The 18,590-nt window shown below is 43.5% G+C and overlaps 1 protein-coding gene across 1 annotated transcript in view; it reads right to left on the bottom strand.

Annotated features, from left to right (window-relative positions):
* PCP4 (Purkinje cell protein 4) overlaps positions 1-18,590 on the bottom strand; it is a 52,894-nt gene that overhangs the window by 23,728 nt on the left and 10,576 nt on the right. The window contains exon 2 of the mRNA XM_065876911.1: positions 4,552-4,603. Within this exon, the coding sequence (XP_065732983.1) occupies positions 4,552-4,603 (52 nt within the window). The remainder of the gene's footprint in view (positions 1-4,551; positions 4,604-18,590) is intronic.

The following is an 18,590-nucleotide window of genomic DNA, read 5'->3' as shown; positions in this document are numbered from 1 at the left end:
ACTGTGTGTGTGTGTGTGTGTGTGTGTGTGTGTGTGTGTGTTCCCTCAAATCCAAAGGTGAGATAAACTTAAATGTGTATGATTTTTAGTTTTATTCAAAGCAAGGAGAGGAGAGTACCCAGTACAACAACATTTGATCTTATTCATTGTTAGTAATTGTATAATCATATCAAAGCAAACCAAATCTTAGGTGCTCCTAGCATAATCCCACACCTACTAGAAATTTCTCAAGCCATGACCTCTTTTCCAAAGAAGAAGCACCTATTCAAGTGGTGCTGAGTTTTTGCTTGGCTACTCACATCTCAAAGAAACTACAATGGCGGTGAGCCCCATTGTATTTCAGAACGATACCTTCCTTCTGGGCATTTACCTACAGCCTGGATTTGGTCGGGGGGTGGGGATTCTCTTATCAAACTCAGGTATGTCCACATGCCTCTCACCTCCAAAGACAGACTTTTGGAAACAAATATATCACAGTTCACTAAGTCAAAAGAAATCCATTCCCGTTTTAGAAATTCAATTTAGCTTCAGTAAGCCTCCAAGCTCTGAAAGTAAGCTCCATCAGAAGTTTATTACTTATAATCTTTCCTTCGGATTGGAAGTCTCCCAGCAACCACTCTACTTCCTTTATTGACCTACAAAAATAGGAAAATAAAGGAATTTAACTCTTAGAATCTCTCTGAAAGATGACTATCAAGATATAAATCAAGAGACCCAGTGAAATTATTGTCTTACCAAAAAATCTTTTGATTGTGTCCAAACTGGTGATGACTGGTGAATAATCTAGATTCAGATGGTAGTGTCTGTGCTTATAAACATGTTTGAATTTAATGTAGCAGATGAACTGTAACTGGAGGTCTGAACTGTTGTTTCACTCAAGTAGGGCATTATGTCTAGAAACAAATTAAGTCCTTAGCCTAAACTACTCAAATCACAAGGGTACTTTGTTCATAAAGGAATGAAAATCCCTGAACCAACAAGATCCTAATGAATTTTTTATTTTATTATTTTTTTTTTTTTGCGGTACGCGGGCCTCTCACTGCTGTGGCCTCTCCCGTTGCGGAGCACAGGCTCCGGACGCGCAGGCTCAGCGGCCATGGCTCACGGGCCCAGCCGCTCCGCAGCATGTGGGATCCTCCCGGACCGGGGCACGAACCCGCGTCCCCCGCATTGGCAGGCGGACTCCCAACCACTACGCCACCAGGGAAGCCCTGAATTTATTTTTTAAATTAAAACATAATACAACCCTAATATTTCTGAAAAAAAAAAAAATGTCTTCACGCTGCAGGTGAGATGAGGAACATCCGGATTTGCTGGGTTGTGTATCCAGAAGTTGGTGTCCTGGAGAATCAGGACAATTTCAGGGTTGTTCTGGATAGTACGGGGTGGATATGCGTCAAATACCACGGCAACAGCAACAGCGACACAAAAATACATCTTAAAAGAATCCAGATCCCCAGCCAATGGCTCTTTTGAGATAATACTCAATATAATAAAATTTCAGCAGAGCCCAAGACTTTAGATCCCGCTGGGGTTTTAATGTATCTGACTTGTGTCTTCTCTGATCCAATTTAGAATTTCAAGTCATCCATAATTCACTACCATAGCCTTCATTGCTTTGTGTTACAGATCTCAAATAAATTCATAATATTTGAAATAAGAACACTTTGGCCTGTAGTCAACTAACAAAATTGAGGGATGTTCATTTTACAATTAATTGACTATTATCCCAACCTTGTAACATTTTGATAGTCTACGCCTTATATTTCTGCTCTCATGGGTCCCTGTTCCTTCCAAATGTGTAGGCAGCTTCATTTGTATTAATAGGAAATATACATTAGATAAAAGATCTCTCTAGATACCCGTGATGACAGAGTAAAATAATCTGAATTTCAATGGAATGTAATATTAGGTTAAAACAGAAATTCCAAGATGATCGTCTCATATTATGAATTTAAGAATAAGGAATTACACAACTTAGATTTTTAGGAAAACATATTTTAGACCATTTCTAGAAATCTTTACCCCAGTCTTTGTTGGGTTGTTATTGACTTTTGTCTTTGTCCATCTTTAGAGGCAAAAGCACAAACTTAATATTATAATAAAATACCATGTACGTATATCACACATGAGCAGTTTTATCTGAAATTAAGACAGAACATGTTAATAACAATTTGAATGTATACAGCACCTTTATTTTATAGCTATCAAATAATCTCTAACTTTTTCTATTCAAAAATGAATATCCTCTAATATCTAGAATTACATAAAGAAAAGTTTTATCCACAGCACTTTGAATATTTTTCTTTCTATTAATTTTTATGCCTCCAGAAAAGGCATACGCAATTTTCACTAGAGTGGATCAATTTTTATCTGAAGGAAATTTCATGCCTTAGAATAGCAGAAAGTAGTGTCTTCTATAACAGCTGGTAATTCCCTCTGGTGCAAAGCATAGCGTGTAGACTTGCTTTGAAGGACCCGTGGGGGAAAACAGCGCTGCAGAGGTATCAAGCACAAAGGGCCTAGTCTTGCCTTGGTCACCACTCTGCTTGATCTCAGACTCCATAACTCCTGTATGACCTGGGAGTTACCCAGAGCAGCAGTTCTCAAAGTGTGGATGAGGTACCCTGGGGGCACTTCCTTCCTTTGAGGGAACCCACAAAATCAAAATTATTTTTTAGTGGTACTAAAGTATTAGTAGCTTTTTAAAATCTCATCTGCTCATAGGTGCACATAGAAAATTCTCATAGAATTTTCTAGAGGCTACACAACACGTGATATTACAACAGATTGAATGGAGAAGCAGCCATCTTCCATGAAGCCAGACATTAAAGCGATTTGCAAAAATACAAAACTCTTCCACTAAATTTTTTTTCTGTCTTGGAAAATATCATTACTTTTTATTTTTTAAATGTTATTTATGTTAACATGTCATAGGTTTGTCACTTTATTTTTAATGAATGAATAAGTAAACCCTTTAACAATTTCTCCATTTTAATTTCTAATGTGGGAACCATCAATAGATATAGCCAACAAAAACGGAAGCTCTTAGGGGTCTTTAAGAATTTTTAAGAATGGAAAGAAGTTGTGAGAGGAAAATGTTTGAGAACTGCCACACAAGGGCATCTCTGGGAAGCCTTTTGACTCTAAATTCAATGATTCCAAGGTTGGCAGATTCCATGGATGTGAACTCCAATGATGAGATGGATATGAATCTGTGAACCCAGCAAACCGGGAAGCACCCGTGTGGCAGTCCTTCCTTCTCTGTTTGAGCAGTTCCCATTTTGCTCCTCTCTGCTTCCTGACCTCCTTGCTAATAACCCACCCCCACCACAACCCACACAGAGAAGATGAGAAAAGCCGTGGGCATCGTGAAAGGCTTATGAAAGAATTTATTTCCTCCCCCACCCTCCTCAATCCCCCAAGTCTGATCAGGACATTCTTGGGCACCAATCCCTCTGCTTATTAATATAATGACCATTTCATCCCAGCGGTCACCGCCACAGAGACCCTGTCCAGTACGATGGTGCCAAACAGGCAGCTGAGTCAGCAAGGCCCCAGATGAGTGCACCACAGAGAAAGATTCTAGTACCTTAGTCTTGTTCAGGCCGCACTCAGACTCATGACTGAGGACCCTAAGTTGTTTCCAGGGCTCTAAGGAATTTTTACAGCTGGTATTTGAGATTGGCATTATCCACAATTGGATGGACACCAGCCTAAATTCCATTCAGCAGGAAGCAGGAGTAGTTTTCCATAAAAAGTGTGTTCATTTTGTAACTAAGAAAAAGTAGGAACACCCAGAACCTAACCCCACCAGAACCATAACTAACCCTCGGCACTTACTTGGCGATTTTTTATTATGACCAGTCACCCTCTATCACAACCGCTAAAGCTGGGGAGCTGGGCTTCCTCCCAGCTCTGTCTCTTTCCAAGTCCACACTCTTCCCATTTCTGGCCATATCCCAGCTCTTCTGCTCCCAGTCTGTTTCCCCATCCATAAAATTTAATGATCATTCCTACAATTTAAGGCTGAGGTGGAGACTGGAATCCAGGAGGCAAATGCTCTGATCTCTGCTATTATTGTTATCTGCTGGTGAATCCCTGTGGTGACACTGATCCAGGACCTCCCCTGGTCCAGCACCGCGCTCTGTGTACGAGGGAGAGAGAAGCGAGTTTTAACCCTCCTTTCCTGTGAAGTTGAGCCCTTCACAGTTTTCAAAGCACTTCTCTCATTTGATCTCATTTTATCCTCACAACAACTCGGACGATTCTCACCAACCCTAATGAAGAAAACAGAGAACAATATTTGCATTGTAATCATGTTGCCCAAAATGGGAGTCCTCCTTTGGGAGGGAAAGTGTTCTCATCACCGCATTTAGCTCAGTTTTCTTTGTAAAACCAGACCACAGTGCTTACTTTGAGTTGCTAAAATCCACTCCAAACCAAAGTGCAGACGTATATAGTAGCCGATCAGGATGGAAGTTATGATCCGCACCTGCCACATGCCCATGGGACAAAAGTTAAGTAGTTGGACTATTCACGGGGTCTTACCATTTTCACCAGATGTCTTGTCTTTTCCATTGGTTGCCCCAGCTCCTTGTCGCTAAAGGCGTTAAAAAAAAAAAAAGAAAGAAATTGTTATCAGACACTTTCAGGATTATTTTTGTCTCTCTTATTGCTTCAAATACCTCTTGCATTATATCAAGTTCTGTGTCACTTTAGCTCAGATGGTTAAAGCATGATGTTCGTGAGACCAGGAAAAGATCAGCCCATGAAAGGATGCACCGGAACATCACAGACCACCACCCCACCGGACCAGATCCACTGCTCTATGCATGCAGTTCACGAGTCACAAGGAAAGCAGAGAGGAGACTGTTGATGGATCAGAACAGCATCAAAAATATGAGGGAAACAGCCAAGAGTTTGTGCCAGCTGTGAGAAGATCAGAGCTGTCCCTTTTGTCAACCACTACACGGCTATAGTTTTGTTCCAGTCACTATGTTCAATGCCTCATCTTCAAATAAATTGGAATCAACTAAAAAATCTTATGTCAAGAGTTTCTCCTATTGTTGAGTTACTTTTCTGTCCGTGTTTATGTTGATAACAGCTGTGTGTTTTCATTTTACCCGGTCGACCAAAAGTATGAATATATTATGGTTAGTCTTGAACCTTTGGGCGTGATTCTCTGGATATGTGGTCTGGGGAGCTATGTGCATTGTATTGTATATGCAAACATATAAGCATGTTTCCTTGAAGCTTACCCAGCGACTGTCTTTAATTAACATGATGTCAATTAAAGATTAACTGTCTTTAATTAATTAACATGATACTTCTCTCCTTAGAGAGAGAAGTATTTCATTAATCCAATTTTCTGGTCATTATCAGAAAATATGCTTCGAGTTGAAAAATAATAAAGTGATTGTAAAGTCTCTAAATTTCAGGTGAAGAAAATGAGGCCAGGCAGGGAGCTTGATTTGTCCAAGGTCATGTAGCTAATTGGATGGAAGTTACTACTGGAGACCGGACTTCCTTGCCAAGGTCAGTGTCTTTCAGGAATTGTCATCGTTATGTAACTATCTGATGGGATCATGGAAAGAGAGGCAAGGTGCTGACCAAGGAGAAAATCAATATAGATGACTTCCACCAGGGATAAGTGTGCCCTTAAAATTTATATTTGGGTCCAAGACTTCAGCCTAAAAACAATATTTTAAAAAAAATCATCAGTTCCCAATATTGCCCTGTGTTGTCATGAGAAATTCCCAGGTCCTTGGCCAACACTTGATTAACAGAAGCCCGATCATCTGGGAAAATCTTGCTTTCAAGTTCTGATTAGTGTAAATAAACAGGGTGAATGAATGATACAGACTTATGTGAACAAAATTAACCATCCCTGTGTACGCTTATTACCTGGTACATTTGATAACTCGAGAGAGAGGCAAAGCCAAGTCTCCCGTTTATTTCCAACCCCACCACACACATAACGCGCACGCACGTGTGCACACACACACACACACGCCACACACACACGCCACACACACACACCCCATCTCAGTCAACAAGAAGCTCAAACTCCCACCCACGGGGGAGTTCACGGGGTCACGGGGGTGCTCTGCCTCGTTCTGAGAAGAAAAACCACCTTTCTCTGGCAGGAAGTGGAAGGAAAGGCTAGATAAGTGTGGGTTCTTTCTTCGTATTTCACTTGAAAGTTCTTGAATGTTCAGAATCCAGACCTGCCCATGTTCCCGCAGAGGAAGAAGGCTGCATCTGGCCAAACATGAACTGATCGTCAATAAACTCCATTGAGCTCCCCACGTCATGGCATCATTATCTAAAATCTCAACCTGTAATACACATCATCTTGATTTAAACCAAATTACACCTTTCTTAAATACAGTCGATTTGCAAGTAAAAATGCCACTTTCTTCTTGCCTGTGCTTATTCGGTCTCCTCTCTTTAAACACAAAGCTGGTAAGTTCGCTGCTCTATGGAAATCTGATCACCATCGTGAAAGATCAAACTAGACGCACAGCAGCCACCCCTGGGGGCTGAACCGCTCCAGGGTTTAACCCCTCCAGCCTTCCTCACATAATTCACAGATGACTCAGAAAACAAAGTGAATTCCTTGGAATAAAAGGACGGGGTTTTAGAGTTGAATAAAGTCAAATTCAATGGCATAGAAGTACAAAATAGGTGCACACCCAGCCCCACTGTCTTTAAATACCTTAAACACTGACATTTTTCAAATGTTGTGAATACTTCGTTCCATAAAAGATCACCTCTTAGAAACCTAAAGAACACCAAGATGAAGTGTGCACAGGGGAGAAGAGGGGTTCATTTTTAAGGATTTCTAAGATAGGGGTTTTGGATCAGGTCTTATATGATGAAGGTAAAATGAAGCTGATAGATGTCATAAGGAGATGGTGTCGCGGATCAGAAAATGATCCTGACAAAGAAAAAAGTAGTCTTTGAAAGCACCTCATTTCAGAATTCTTTGAGACCTGGAGACATTTTTAAGGCAAGGCTGAGAGCAGTGGGGGAACATCCAATAGCTTTCCTGTTCCTGGGGTCTACAGCAGTCAACACACATGATTTTTTTTTTATCACCAGGTGAGGTGGCTGAAATTCCCTTGGATCTGTACCTGGAAGGGTCTGAGTCAGGCTGGATGTCGAGGTGCTAAAGGCAGACATGCCCCAAGTGGTCCTGGGCATCAGTGAATTCTGACGGCATCCCTAACCAGGTAGGTAGCACCACGGTCCTCGTCAGCATCACTCTACACATTGTATCCCCCGGCACAGAGGACTTGCTCAAGGTCACACAGCAGGGAGGTGGCAAAGCCTGAGCTCCAACCCAGAAGCACTGGCTCCAGAGTTGCCCTGGGAACCACTGAGCCTGTGCCTCCCCCAATATCCTCCTGAAGTCCCACCCCGGCAAGTGGGGAGATTTCCACATGGAGGGAAAGAAGACAGCACCACAGAGAAAAATAACTCAAGAGAAAATGCATCACCATTAAAACCCCCTTCTTCTATCTCGCGCCCATTTCACCATCAGGAAATGCTAGGTCCCCATCTAAGGACACGGCCCAAGCAGTTAACGTTACACACAGCATTGGAGTCGCCTTCTTCTGCAGCACAAGCTGGAGGCTTGCACGATGCTGGGGAGTCTGCAGAGCGGTTGTGAGGTGATGTGAGGGAATAAGGCAGAACAACGGCCGGGAGAGGTCTTCTCTGGGTCCTCAGCCCTTAAACCCTCACCTGGCAACTCCCACGGGTCTCGGGAGGGAGGTTTCCTTCCTCGGTGATGTTAACTAATACAAGGATAGCATTACAGAGTTTAATAAAAACCCCAATTAAAAGGAGCCCAGGGCTTCCCTGGTGGCGCAGTGGTTGAGAGTCCGCCTGCCGATGCAGGGAACACGGGTTCGTGCCCCGGTCCGGGAAGATCCCACATGCCGCGGAGCGGCTGGGCCCGTGAGCCATGGCCGCTGAGCCTGCGCGTCCGGAGCCTGTGCTCCGCAACGGGAGAGGCCACAACAGTGAGAGGCCCGCGTACCAAAAAAAAAAAAAAAAAAAAGTATGATTTTAAATCATGCTTTTAAATCATTACAAGTATGACTTTTGAAGTGATTTTTCCTGACAGCCCCCTTGCACCAAGGGCTACAGGAAAATAACAAGGAACATGTCTTAGTTTGGTCAGTTTGGTTTCTCAGAAAGCAGAGCCTGAGGCAAGAGCCGTTTGTGCTACAACTCAGTTGGGGAGGGAGGTGCCAGTAATGAGGCGGGAGTGGGGGAGTGGGGCCCAGACAGCCCACGTGAGGGCTCGTCATCCCTCTGGCACCGCCAGGCGCACCCAGACCCCGAGCCTGCACCCTCCGGCAATGCTTGAACTGTGTCCCGGGATCCACCAGCTCCCATCTTGCACTGACCCAAGACATGCGCCACAGAACTTAATTCCTGATGCTTCTAGTCTGGGCCGCGTCTCCAACCTGGCATCTGCTCCGGAACAAGGAGGACGCCCTGGGGAAGGAGGTGGGGACGCACGGTGTGGGCAGGAGGTGACACGTTGTCACTTCAGACCTGCCTGAAGTCTGCGGAGCCCACGCCAGCCGGCCACCCACAGGGGCCTCAAGTGACACGAGAGAGGTGCCTCACTCACATATCAATTTGGCTGGGTGGCTCTTTTCCACCAAGTTGCAAAGTCACGGACGGTCCTTTCATATTAGATGTTTCACTAGTGGAAGAGGCCACGCCTATTTTCCGGCACGTAGACAATAGATCGTCTTCAGATCTATTTCCTCCTATACTTTGAGCTCAGAGTGGACGTTACAGTGTGTCTGACCCCGTTGGTGCTACAATTAGGTACATTCACCAATGCACAAAACCATGGGCAGTGAAGGTCACGGATTTAGTGTCAGACAGAGGCCCGGAAGCAACCCGGGGGGTGACTCACTCCTGGACTAACAATTTACTTTTCCTTCTATGAGGCAGGCACTGGGCCGGGCCCTGAGGGTCCCCAGGAGAAGGGAACGTCCTCTGACTTTGCTTGGCTCACAACCTAGAGGGACAGAGACTAAACCAACCATCTCATATGGTGGGTAAGAGCTTGACCAAAGATGACCAAGATCAGGGGCACGGAAAAGGGTCCCCAACTCACACTGGGGTGGGTGAGGGCAAGGGGAGGGTTCCACATCTTGTGGAGGACCATGAGTCCCAGCGACCCCACCAGCTGGGCATGGCTGGGGAAATCCCTTATCGAGTCTCTGTTCCCTCCTGAGAAGGAAAGATGCTAACCTCTGGCTCCTGCTGTCACAGGTAGGGACCTGACATGCAGCAAGTGTGCTCTCCCCATCTGTCCATCAGTGAAGGAGTTTTCCAGTAGAGGCACTATTTATTGGGCAATATCAAGTGGATGACATCTCTGTATCAAGGGAAAGGAAAATACATGTTTCAAGGCGTCTTTTAACCTTTTATCTTCTGTCCCCAACATCTGGCCTCTGCTGGACTCTGTCTACCAAGGAGTTGCAGAGATCTGGCAAAAGAGGGAAAGAAAAGTCCATCCCCTCCCCAGGGCGGCTTGGAAGCTCTTGTTCAGCAAGTGCTACTTCACACCGTCTATCCCCTGATGATGCATTTCCTCTGAAGTTATTTTTCTGCGTGGCGCTGTTTTCCTTTTGTGCTGTTTCATCCTGATACTCAGATTGCTAATGGGTTCAGGGATTCTGGAGTCCCTGAAATGGCAACATCGTGACAAGCAGAGCCTCAGATGGGTCATAAATAATAGGAAAAACACCTATCTGCATGTCTGGCGTAGAAGGGACACAGGGACCGTGACGGCTCAGATACTGCATATTCTTACCAGGGTCAATATCCTTCACAGGAGAGATGACAAGATGGAGAACCAGCCCCAAAGATCTCAGCCCACCCTTCTGAGGTGTTTTTTGATCACTGTGTTTATAAAGAAACAAAAAAGGCATGTTCCTATGGTATTACATTAAGGCGTGTTTCTACAGCATTATATATAATGTTTTATTGACGAAAGATCGTGAGTGTCTTAGATGAAATATCAGATTTTAAATGGACAGAGATGGGAAATCACAGCGATCGTGCAGTGAAATAAGATAAACAGCTGGGTCAGCCAGCAGGTAGCTGATGGTGCTCAGAGCCACCACAGTCATTAAACCAGTGGCTTCTCAGTGACTTCAAAGGCACACCATGAAAGGCCCCTTCCAAATCAAAGGCCCTGAATCTGTCTGAAGAGCAGAAGAGTCTTTTCTGCCAGCATTTTGTGATAAGGACAGAATTGATTTAATTTCTTGCCACCAGTATTTTAAAATCATCTATATTTCTCCTGGTAACATTCCAAAAACTGAGTATTCAAAAAATCCACTAATTTAATCCCTAAAGGTGTAGAAACCAATTTCAGAAGAGAACTTCAGCTGCAGGGGTTTCAAAGAAAGCCCAAAGTTGGTTAAAAAGAAAATGACAGGATCTTGCATGACAAACGCATTAACCTTTATTATTCCTCCTAATTCTTCCGCCCCCTGCTTTCACCTCTGAAAGACAAATAATTCCGCCTTAAATACTATATTCAGCTTCTAGCATTTTCATCCTGACCTTTATGGTAAAAAGATCCCTCATTTTTAGGGATTGGTGGTTTGCCTTATTGAAATTTGCTTTATACTTTATCCTATAGCCATATATTTTAAATTAGTATTTTCTACCCTTAAAAATCTCCTCTGTGCCCATCTTCTTTTCCAAGAAAAGAAAATTTTGGAAAATAAACACACAAGGAGGAAAGCAAAAGACTACCTATAATCTAACTATTCAGAGTTAATCTAGGTAATCTTCCTTGAAATATTGCAGAGTATTTGCTTCCCATTTCTTTCTGTGTGGACATACATAAATATAGCCTCCGTTTTATAAAAATGACATATACCACCCATACAATTTCACAACAGGTAAAGGTTGCAATTTAAAGAATAGTTGCTATGTAACGGCTTCTGTATGGGATCCTCTAATTTTATAGATGCGATGATGAGTCCTATGAGTTCATCGTGGGATGAGTTCATGTCCTATTAAATTCATTTACAGTAAATACCTCTAAATTTTCAAATCCACGTATCTCAAATATGCCAATAAAATCACTTTGCTTCATTTATTCAACTTAGCTCAACAAAGAGTCACGATGACACATGTGTTGCTGTCAATTCTCCTTGAAAATGAAAGGCATGGAAGGTTCCAAATGGTCTTTGAAATTGGGTGGAAGGCACCACCACATTTACAGTGTTATTTGTTGAATTGTGTGGCCCCAGAATTGGAGCCCTAACCCCCAGGACCTCAGAAAGTGGCCTGATTGGGAGATCGGGTCCTTACAGAGGTGATCAAGTTAAAGTGAGGTCATTAAGACAGGTCTTAATCCAATAGGCTGGTGTCCTTATAAAAAGGGGAAATTTGGACACAGACATGCATAGAGGGAGGACAGTATGACGAGACAAAGGGAGAAGATGTCATCTACAAGCCAAGGACAGAAACCCAGAGCAGATTCTCCTTCACAGTCCTCAGCAAAAACCAACCCTGCTGATTGATACCTTGACCTCGGACTCGTGGCCTCCAGGACCAAGAGAAAATATACTTCTACCGTTTAAGGCAGCTGGTCTGTGGGGTTTGTTACAGCAGTCCTGGCAAACGAATAAGCAGCACATCAAAGAACAGAGTCCTCCACTTGGGCTGAACTCTAGATGCACATAGAAGAAAGCTCTGCACTGGCCTTGCCCCGCGTGCCCTGGACCCTGGTCCCAGAGAGCACAGGGGCGTCCTCCTTCCGCATCACTTTGGGTGCCTGCTCTCCATGGGTGTGCCATTCTGTGGGAGGGGGCTGAATTCCCTCCTGAACCCCGAAGTGCACGGAGGCAGAATGCTGTCTCGGGCTCGAAAGAAGGTAAGTGTTCTCTTTAAACCACACGGCATGACCCAGAATCAGCCCAGACCCAGGGCTTTCCCAGCTGCATCGCGGACGTCCTTGTCTGCAACCACATGGATGCCGACAGTGATGCAGGGCAGAGCGACGGGCAGAGGGTCCCTGCTGGCTGGAAGCTCCTCGCTGGTTTCTGCGTGGTCACAGAAGCCTGGCCAGAGCCAGGCCCCACGAGTGGGATCAGGTAGCGATGCTGAGCGTCAGTTTAAGGGCCAGGACAGACACCCACATGGAGACTGTGCTGAGGCTGCTGTGCCGAAGCTGAGCACCCCCTACTTTACAGCATACCCTGTCTGCTCTGTGAGACCCTGGAGTGATTGACAAGGACCCGGATTGTCACCCCTCCCTGGTCATTTTTTTTTTACATTTCTACTACATCAGCTCTCAACTGTAAAGCACCATTTGGAAATTGTTGCAATAAACGATTTAAATTATTTTCAACTATGGGATCGTGCTATTCTCTAGACACTGTAAACACCTTGCATAACCAGTTGGGCTTACTTTTATTTAAGGTGTGATACTGCAGAACCTGGGTTCTGGGGCTAAGAGTAGAGCCAGGGGACTGACTCCAAAGGGAAACAAAAGAACTTCTGGGAGTCTGATAGTCTATATCGCAAGTGTAAGACTGTAAACATGTCAAAACTCATCCACCGTACAACTTTAAAAAGGGTAATTTTACTATATATAAAATATACCTTAATAAACCTGACTTTAAAAAAAAGAAAAGAAAGAGAGCCCTGGAATCAGGCTGTCCAGGCTCTCCAGCCCTGTCACTTAGCAGCTGTGCGACCCTGCTCACAACACTTAACTTCTCTGAGCCTCAGTTTCTGCTTCTATAAAATGGGCGTAACAATACACCGACCTCATCAGGTTGTGAGAATTCAATGAGATAAAAATAGTCACACTACCTAGATGTGGTCCCTAGAAAAAAGTCAGACTGACAAGTAATGGTAAAAGAGGCTTGGAAAGACAAATGCCTCCTTCTTTTCCATCGTATTCAACTTGCAGTAAGTTCAGGTAACGGAGGCATACGGGGCTCAGCAGTTTGAGGAAAGAGGAAACCCAGCTCTCAAATGTGGCTGAAGGACCCTGAACAAGTGATTTCATTCAGCTGCTTCTTCACCTGCTCAGTTTCTTCTTCGTGGAGAATTAAAATAAATACGATTAAATTAAGCATGTATTTCACATGGCTGTGATGAGAATCCAAAGACAGGATACTGGGCTGCATGTTCATTTTTTTTCATAAACTATGCAGCCTCTGCCTGTTAGTTGTTGTTACTTTCACTTGAAGTTCCCTGAGCCTCTGTTTCTGCTGTGGATGCATTTGTGTGTTTGGTATAAATCACTGATTTATTTTCTTTCTAGAAAGAGAAGATGCAGGAGGAGGGTAGACGATGACCAGAGAAGGAAGGTGGAAGGAAGCTGGAAGGACCTAGTGACCCCCTTACATCGTGTGTGCCTCTCACCCAATCGGCAGACTCTCCCCAAGTCTGAGCTTGAATAAAAGGACGTGGAGGTCAATATACAGCCACAGTCAACTCAACCTGCCTGGGCCATCTTTGGAAGCCCCAAGGATCTGTAAGATGCTAGAACAGGGCTCCAGGACCCTGCAGACAGCTCTCTCTCCGTAATTCACTCTGTCTGGGTGTCCCGATTTATTTTCACATGTTTAACTAGCTTCATAAACTCTTGCCTGGACACTCCTCCTAAGAAAAAGCCAAAGCTCGGTCCCTGTACGTTGACTTGTTGTGACGGAGTGCAGACGTTGACTCAGCCCTACTTGCTACTCCGTGGGCTTCTCCAAAAGGGGGCTGCTCCAGGCTTCAGAAGCTAGAGTCTTTCTTTTTTGGTAATAAAGAAGCAGCCAGGGATTTTTTCCCCACTCAAGTAAAACAAAAATAGCTTCAGAACATGGTAGAAGTCTGAGGTTTTATACTTTTGGAAGAGAGGGGAAGGCTTTGTCCTAAATCAGCTGTCACAGCTCAAGAAGTGAATTAGAAATTAGAAGACAGCAGAAAAGCTATACTATATAAAAAATAGATAAACAACAAGGACCTTCCGTAGAGCACAGGGAACTCTATATTTTGTAATAACCTATAAGGGAAAAGAATCTGAAAAAGAATATATATATATATATAAAATGTCTGTATAAATGACTCACTTTGCTGTACACCTGAAACTAACACAACACTGTAAATCAACTATGCTTCAAAAATAAATAAATAAAATGAACAAAAGAAAAAAGCTACATGGGCCATTGAATCAGCTGCCCCCTGGGGAAGTGAAAATTCTAGCACTCTCTCCACTTAAAACAAAACATACACAGGCCCCACCCACCCAGAAGCACTGACCAGCTCAGTCTAATGTCTCTGCCTTCTTCACAAGTAATACTGCTCCAAATTTTATTTTCAAATCCCTCCGAAATCCAGAACAATTTAATTTGCTGGAAAACAAACCCAGCTGTAATTTAGTTGAAGGTTGCCTTCCAGGGACAGAGCTGTTAAAAATGAAGGAAGCTCATGCCACCAACCTGTCTCATACCCGCCCACCTGGTTCTTACTATGGTTAGAGCTTTGTACTTCCCAAGCCCAAAAATGTTCCCTTAATTGGACAAGCATAACACACCTGCCCTCTGTGTCCCCTGACATCACACACACAAGGAGAAAAGGGTGAGGACGGAAGGCTTAAGTGCAGGAAAAGCCTCATGACGAAACGGGCCCCTCAGAGCCAGCAACCTCACTCAGTAAAGACGTTTGAAATCCGACTCGGGGGAATTTTTCACATTGAGGTTATAGCTTAGCATTTATATGGTCTTTAAAAAACATATGCTTTCCAAGTGTTTTTGAATCCGTTTTATGGCTCCAACCTCATGACAGTCTCGCGGGGTCAGACAGCATCATCGATTCCTTGTTCAAGCATGTCCCTGGGTGGGCTTCCTCGAAGCTGGCATGAAAGCTCCATCTAATTTGTGGCTAAGACCCTCAAGCCGCCTTGCTTCCATGGTCAGGCGTGGGCCGTTCCGGAACCCTCCACTTGGAGAGGGGAAAACCATATATAAAAAGCTCCAGGCATGGCAAAGGGATAATGGAATTATGTTGCAGCACTCTGTCTCTCTCTGTTTTGGTTTTTTTAGGTTTTTTTTAACATTTTTATTGGAGTATAATTGCTTTACAATGGTGTGTTAGTTTCTGCTTTGTAACAAAGTGAATCAGCTATACGTATACATATATCCCCATATATCCTCCTTCCTGCATCTCCCTCCCACCCTCCCTATCCCAACCCTCTAGGTGGTCACAAAGCACCGAGCTGATCTCCCTGTGCTATGCGGCTGCTTCCCACTAGCTATCTATTTTACATTTGGTAGTATTTGTAAGTCCATGCCACTCTCTCACTTGGTCCCAGCTTACCCTTCCCCCTCCCCATGTCCTCGAGTCCATTCTCTACATCTGCATCTTTATCCTGTCCTGCCCCTAGGTTCTTCAGAACCATTTTTTTTTTAGATTCCATATATATATGTGTTAGCATACAGTATTCATTTTTCTCTTTCTGACTTACTTCACTCTCTATGACAGACTCTAGGTCCATCCACCTCACTACAAATGACTCAGTTTCGTTTCTTTTTATGGCTGAGTAATATTCCATTGTATCTATGTGCCACATCTTCTTTATCCATTCATCTGTCGATGGGCACTTAGGTTGCTTCCATGTCCTGGCTATTGTAAATAGAGCTGCAATGAACATTGTGGTACATGACTCTTTTCGAATTATGGTTTTCTCAGGGTATATGCCCAGTAGTGGGATTGCTGGGTCGTATGGTAGTTTTATTTTTAGTTTTGTTTTTTTCACTAAAAGGCAATCGGCAGCCCCCATTTCTGCACCTCCCTTCCCCCACCTCACTGGGCCAGCCCTGTGGCCCTGTGACACTTGCAGCCTCCTACAGGGTCCCTCATTTAAAGGGCCCACACTTGGCATCGCGTTCTCGAAATTCTTCATCATGTTCAACATGGAGCACCACATTTCTATTTTTCACTGTCCCCCCCAAATCGTGTCACTGGTCTTCTCCCCACCACCCAGTGGCAGGCTCACTTAGACTGCCCAGCTCTGAGCTCCTGTCACCTGGAAAGAGGTTTATGGCAGAGGTGGACTGGAGCAAAAGATGACAGAGCTGTGGCTTGTTTTTAAGTGGCCTCGTTTCTGATGGGAATCTGCTCTACTCTTCAGCCCCTGTCCTGCTTCCTTGTTGCAATACTGAAGGGACACAGGAGCAGGGCAAGGTCCCCTGAGGCCCCTGCTTGTAACCCTACAGTTATATTACACGGCATATATATTTGTGTCAGGTGAGAATTCCAAATCCTCATCCAATATTCAACTGTGGGGAAGCTCTTGCATGCATTTCAGTCAAATCCGGCTCTCAGCAAGAACTCAGCATAAAAAGGGTGATGTGGAAATTCACAAAACAGTGCCCCACAAAGGAACTGAATCTGCTCTGAAGTTGGGAAAGACAAAATCTAGATGAAAAAATAACAGTGAACTTGCAAGAGGTATTTGGTGGAAGTACAGATTGACAAATGGCTACATCTATTTTAAGAAGACATCAAGAGGAAGTAAAATGGCCCACATTTTGGAGGTAGAGAACATTGCCAGAAATAATATTTGCGATGTGACACTGTATTATCTCGGTATTTTGAACAGGACTTATGCATATGTGAGAACTGAGCTATAAATACAGGATGAGCCTATGCCCTGAACGAACTCCAAAGACAAGAAAATAATAAAATGAGTAATAAGCCCCCCGGGGCTCTGAGACACAAAGCGTGCAGTGATATTCTGCCATGGTCAAATGTTAATACCCTCACAGAAGATAGATTACAGGCATATCTAAATTCACTTAGGCATTTCTCACAATTAGAATATGGAACTTTTAAAATAACACAATATGCACAATTCCCAAAATCGTATTGACTGTCCTCATGTAATCTGCTTCCAAAGTACTGAACAGATTTATTTTCACTTAACACTTTTAAAGAAAGATATGACAAGTCAGTAGAACCCAACTATTCATTAATAAGGATGAAGAAAATGTCCAGCATGTTTAAAGCAATTTACATCACTAAACAGGAGTTAGAAATCAACTACAGTCAGCCCTCCGTATCCGACAGTTCTGAATCTGAGATTCAACCAACCGCAGATTTAAAATATTTTTTTAAAATTCCAGAAAGTTCCAAACAGCAAAACTTGAATTTGCTGCATGCTAGCAACTATTAGCACTTACACTGTATTTGCAACTATTGATATAATTTACATTGTATTAGGCATTATAAGTAATCTGGAGATGATTTAAAGTATATGGCAGGATGTGTGTAGGTTATATGCAAATATTATGCCATTTTATATAAGGGACTTGAGCATCTTTGGATTGGTATCCATCCGTGGGCAGGGTGGTCCTGGAACCAACCAATCCCCCTAGGATACCAAGGGATAACTGAATAGTATCCTAATAGATGTGTATCCATTCATTGGACCTGAAGATTGCTAAATTCGCATGAGGTTCTAACATATATGACTTTGAAGATTAACCATTAGTTATGGTGGTTATTCTTCAACCAACATGTACTGAGCCCCTACTTTTGTAAGCATTGACTCTCTGGGAAGGTTTTGCTGGTCACATCCTTCTTCCCCTTTCCAGGTCTGCACAGTGATGTTAACCAACGCTTCCCTGGCACTTGGTCTATACAATGAGTAGCCCCGTACCCTCTATGGACCCTGTCGTCCAGTTAATTTTATGTGAACTCTGTCTCCCCCAGTAGCCTATAAGCTCTTTGAGGGGAGGGGTCCATTCACCCAGCACAATGTCCAACATATGATGGATTCTCCATCAATGTGGGTTGAATGGTATGTGCTGAGGCGATGAAAGGGTGTAGAAGACACAGTCTCTGTCTTTTAAATATTCATAATCTAGAAGGCAAACAGAAATTTGAGAGGGTAAGTAAATACCAATAACAGGCATATCTCGTTTTACTGCACTTTGCAAATATTGCATTTTTTACAAATTGAAGGTTTGTGGCAACAGTGTGTCAAGCAAGTCTACTGCCGCCATTTTTCCAAAAGCATTTACTCACTTTGTGTCTCCGTGTCACATTCTGGTAATTCTCACAATGTTTCAAACCTTTTCGTTATTATATTTGTTATGGTGATCTCTGATCAGTCATCTTTGATGTGACTGTGCAAAATGAGTATGACTCGCCGAAGGCTCAGATGATAGCATCTTTTCAGCGATACAGCATTTTTAATTAAGGTAGGTACTTTTTCTTAGACATAATGCTATTGCACACTTAATAATAGACTGCAGTGCGGTGTAAATGTAAATTTTGTACGCACTGGGAAACAAAAACATTTGCGTGAGTCCCTTTATTGAGATATTCACTTTATTTCAGTTCCATTGGTCTGGAGCTGAACCCAAAATATCTCCAAGGTCTGCCTGTACGTGCAATGGTTTTGCCATAGAAAAGGACTCTGTTGCCCGAGCAAACATTTTCTAAGAGTTTGATTTTGGGGGTTTAGAATGGTCTTGCACTTTCAAACAGAGCCAAGCAGGGTAAGGCAAGGAATGAAGGCCACT

This window comes from Phocoena phocoena, chromosome 4, assembly GCF_963924675.1.
Source record: "Phocoena phocoena chromosome 4, mPhoPho1.1, whole genome shotgun sequence".
NCBI lineage: Eukaryota > Metazoa > Chordata > Mammalia > Artiodactyla > Phocoenidae > Phocoena > Phocoena phocoena.
The sequence above is the reverse complement of the archived record's forward strand: the minus strand, read 5'-3'. Positions and strand labels throughout refer to the sequence as shown.